The 1,729-nt window shown below is 38.8% G+C and overlaps 1 protein-coding gene across 1 annotated transcript; it reads right to left on the bottom strand.

Annotated features, from left to right (window-relative positions):
* Positions 1-345: 345 nt before the first annotated feature.
* Positions 346-1,287, bottom strand: LOC126490617 (olfactory receptor 147-like). The gene has a single exon (XM_050125674.1). It carries the CDS (start codon positions 1,285-1,287, stop codon positions 346-348), a length of 942 nt encoding a protein of 313 aa, XP_049981631.1.
* Positions 1,288-1,729: the final 442 nt, after the last annotated feature.

Raw genomic sequence — 1,729 nt, 5'->3', positions numbered from 1 at the left:
ACATAAGATATATTTGATTTTGGAAAATTATAAAATAAACTGTATACTCTGCCCTAAAAGGTAATGAATTAATCATCCTTTACCCTTTTACTTCAGTTTATCTTTGATAATTAACAATTCTGAATAATGTTAAATAATTTAAATTCTATACTATTTTCATCATTGTTAAGTTTTATGTTATTTTAATTATTGTACCCATTCAAGTTCTTCTATATAATTGGTCAAATTCCAGGGCCCCATGCTTGTAAGCAAATGCTCTGCCAATGAGCAGTTCCTCTGCTACTCTCTCTAGTTGTAAACCTCATGTGTACTAAGATTTACTTCCAAAATCAATACAGATTCAGCTTAGGTAAATACACTTTTCTTCAAAGTTTTTCTAAGTGCAATGTGAACATCCTTATTTCTTATACTGTAGATGAAAGGATTCAACATTGGGCCCACAATGGTATAAAATATGGTAGATATTTTATCATTTTCCACAGATTCACTTGAAGGTTTAAAATACATGAATGCTGCAGCGCCAAAGAAAAGAGAAACAGCTATTACATGGGAGCCACAGGTGCTGAAGGCTTTTGCCCTACCCTCAGCAGAACGAATGCCAAGGATGTTGGAAAGAATCAAGGTGTAAGAAATAAAGATAGTCAGGCTGGGCACTGTTACATTGACACCCACAACAATGAAAACCACCAGCTCATTGATGTAGGTACTTGTACAGGAGAGCTTCAGGAGAGGAGGTATATCACACATGTAGTGATTGATGATGTTGCCATCACAGAAGGTCAGATTGAGCATGCAAACTATGTGGGCCATTGTACCCACAAACCCCATCACATACACACCAAACGTCATTAAGTGGCAGACCTGATAGGACATGGTGACCTGATAGAGCAAGGGCTTACAGATAGCAGCATATCTGTCATAGGCCATAGCTGTCAAAATGTAACATTCATCTATAACAAAGAAGGCAAAGAAGAAGAGCTGAGTCATGCACTCTGCATGGGAGATGGTGTTCTGCTTCACAAAACTCACCAGCATTTTGGGTGTGATGACAGAGGAGTAGCAGAGATCTGTGAAGGAAAGGTTGAAGAGAAAGTAGTACATGGGGGTGTGCAGGTGAGGGTTCAAAACAATCAGAACAATCAAGCCCAGGTTCCCCACCATGGAGACCACATAGATTGCCAAGAAGAGGAAGAAGAGAGGCAGCTGGAGCTCTGGCTGCTGTGTCAATCCCAGCAGAATAAACTCCTTCACTGAAGAGTTATATTCTGAGGCCATTCCTCGGGTCATACCTGTGAGAACAGTAGCAATAAATGGTTACATTAAAATAAAATTGCAGCCTTCTCTGAAATGAGAATAAGAACCAGAATCAAATGATAATGCCAAGCTTACACTTCTCTGTTCCTCTGTTTTCTATGTGGTTATTTTTTGAGTTTATGTATAGAAATAAGAATTAATAAATGGAAGGTCATTTCTTTGAGTGTAATATTCATGGCACCAATGACCATTCCTGGGTCTGAAGCATCTCTATTCTTCTACCCTGACAATCCACCACCCAATTTAGGCTCAGAAGTTATCATAAAAAAAGAAGAGACAAGGTACACTGAATTGTTCAGAGGTAGTTTGGGAGGAAAAACCATGCATCCAATTCTTTGCTTACCTTTTTTCCTGGAGAACTCACAAGTGACCTTAGTAACACTTCTGTTCTCACAGAGAGCCAAGTACACATGCC

The sequence above is a fragment of the Alexandromys fortis genome, unplaced genomic scaffold (assembly GCF_014885135.2).
Source record: "Alexandromys fortis isolate MF-2015 unplaced genomic scaffold, M_Fortis_MF-2015_v1.1 scaffold_253, whole genome shotgun sequence".
Lineage (NCBI taxonomy): Eukaryota > Metazoa > Chordata > Mammalia > Rodentia > Cricetidae > Alexandromys > Alexandromys fortis.
The sequence above is the reverse complement of the archived record's forward strand: the minus strand, read 5'-3'. Positions and strand labels throughout refer to the sequence as shown.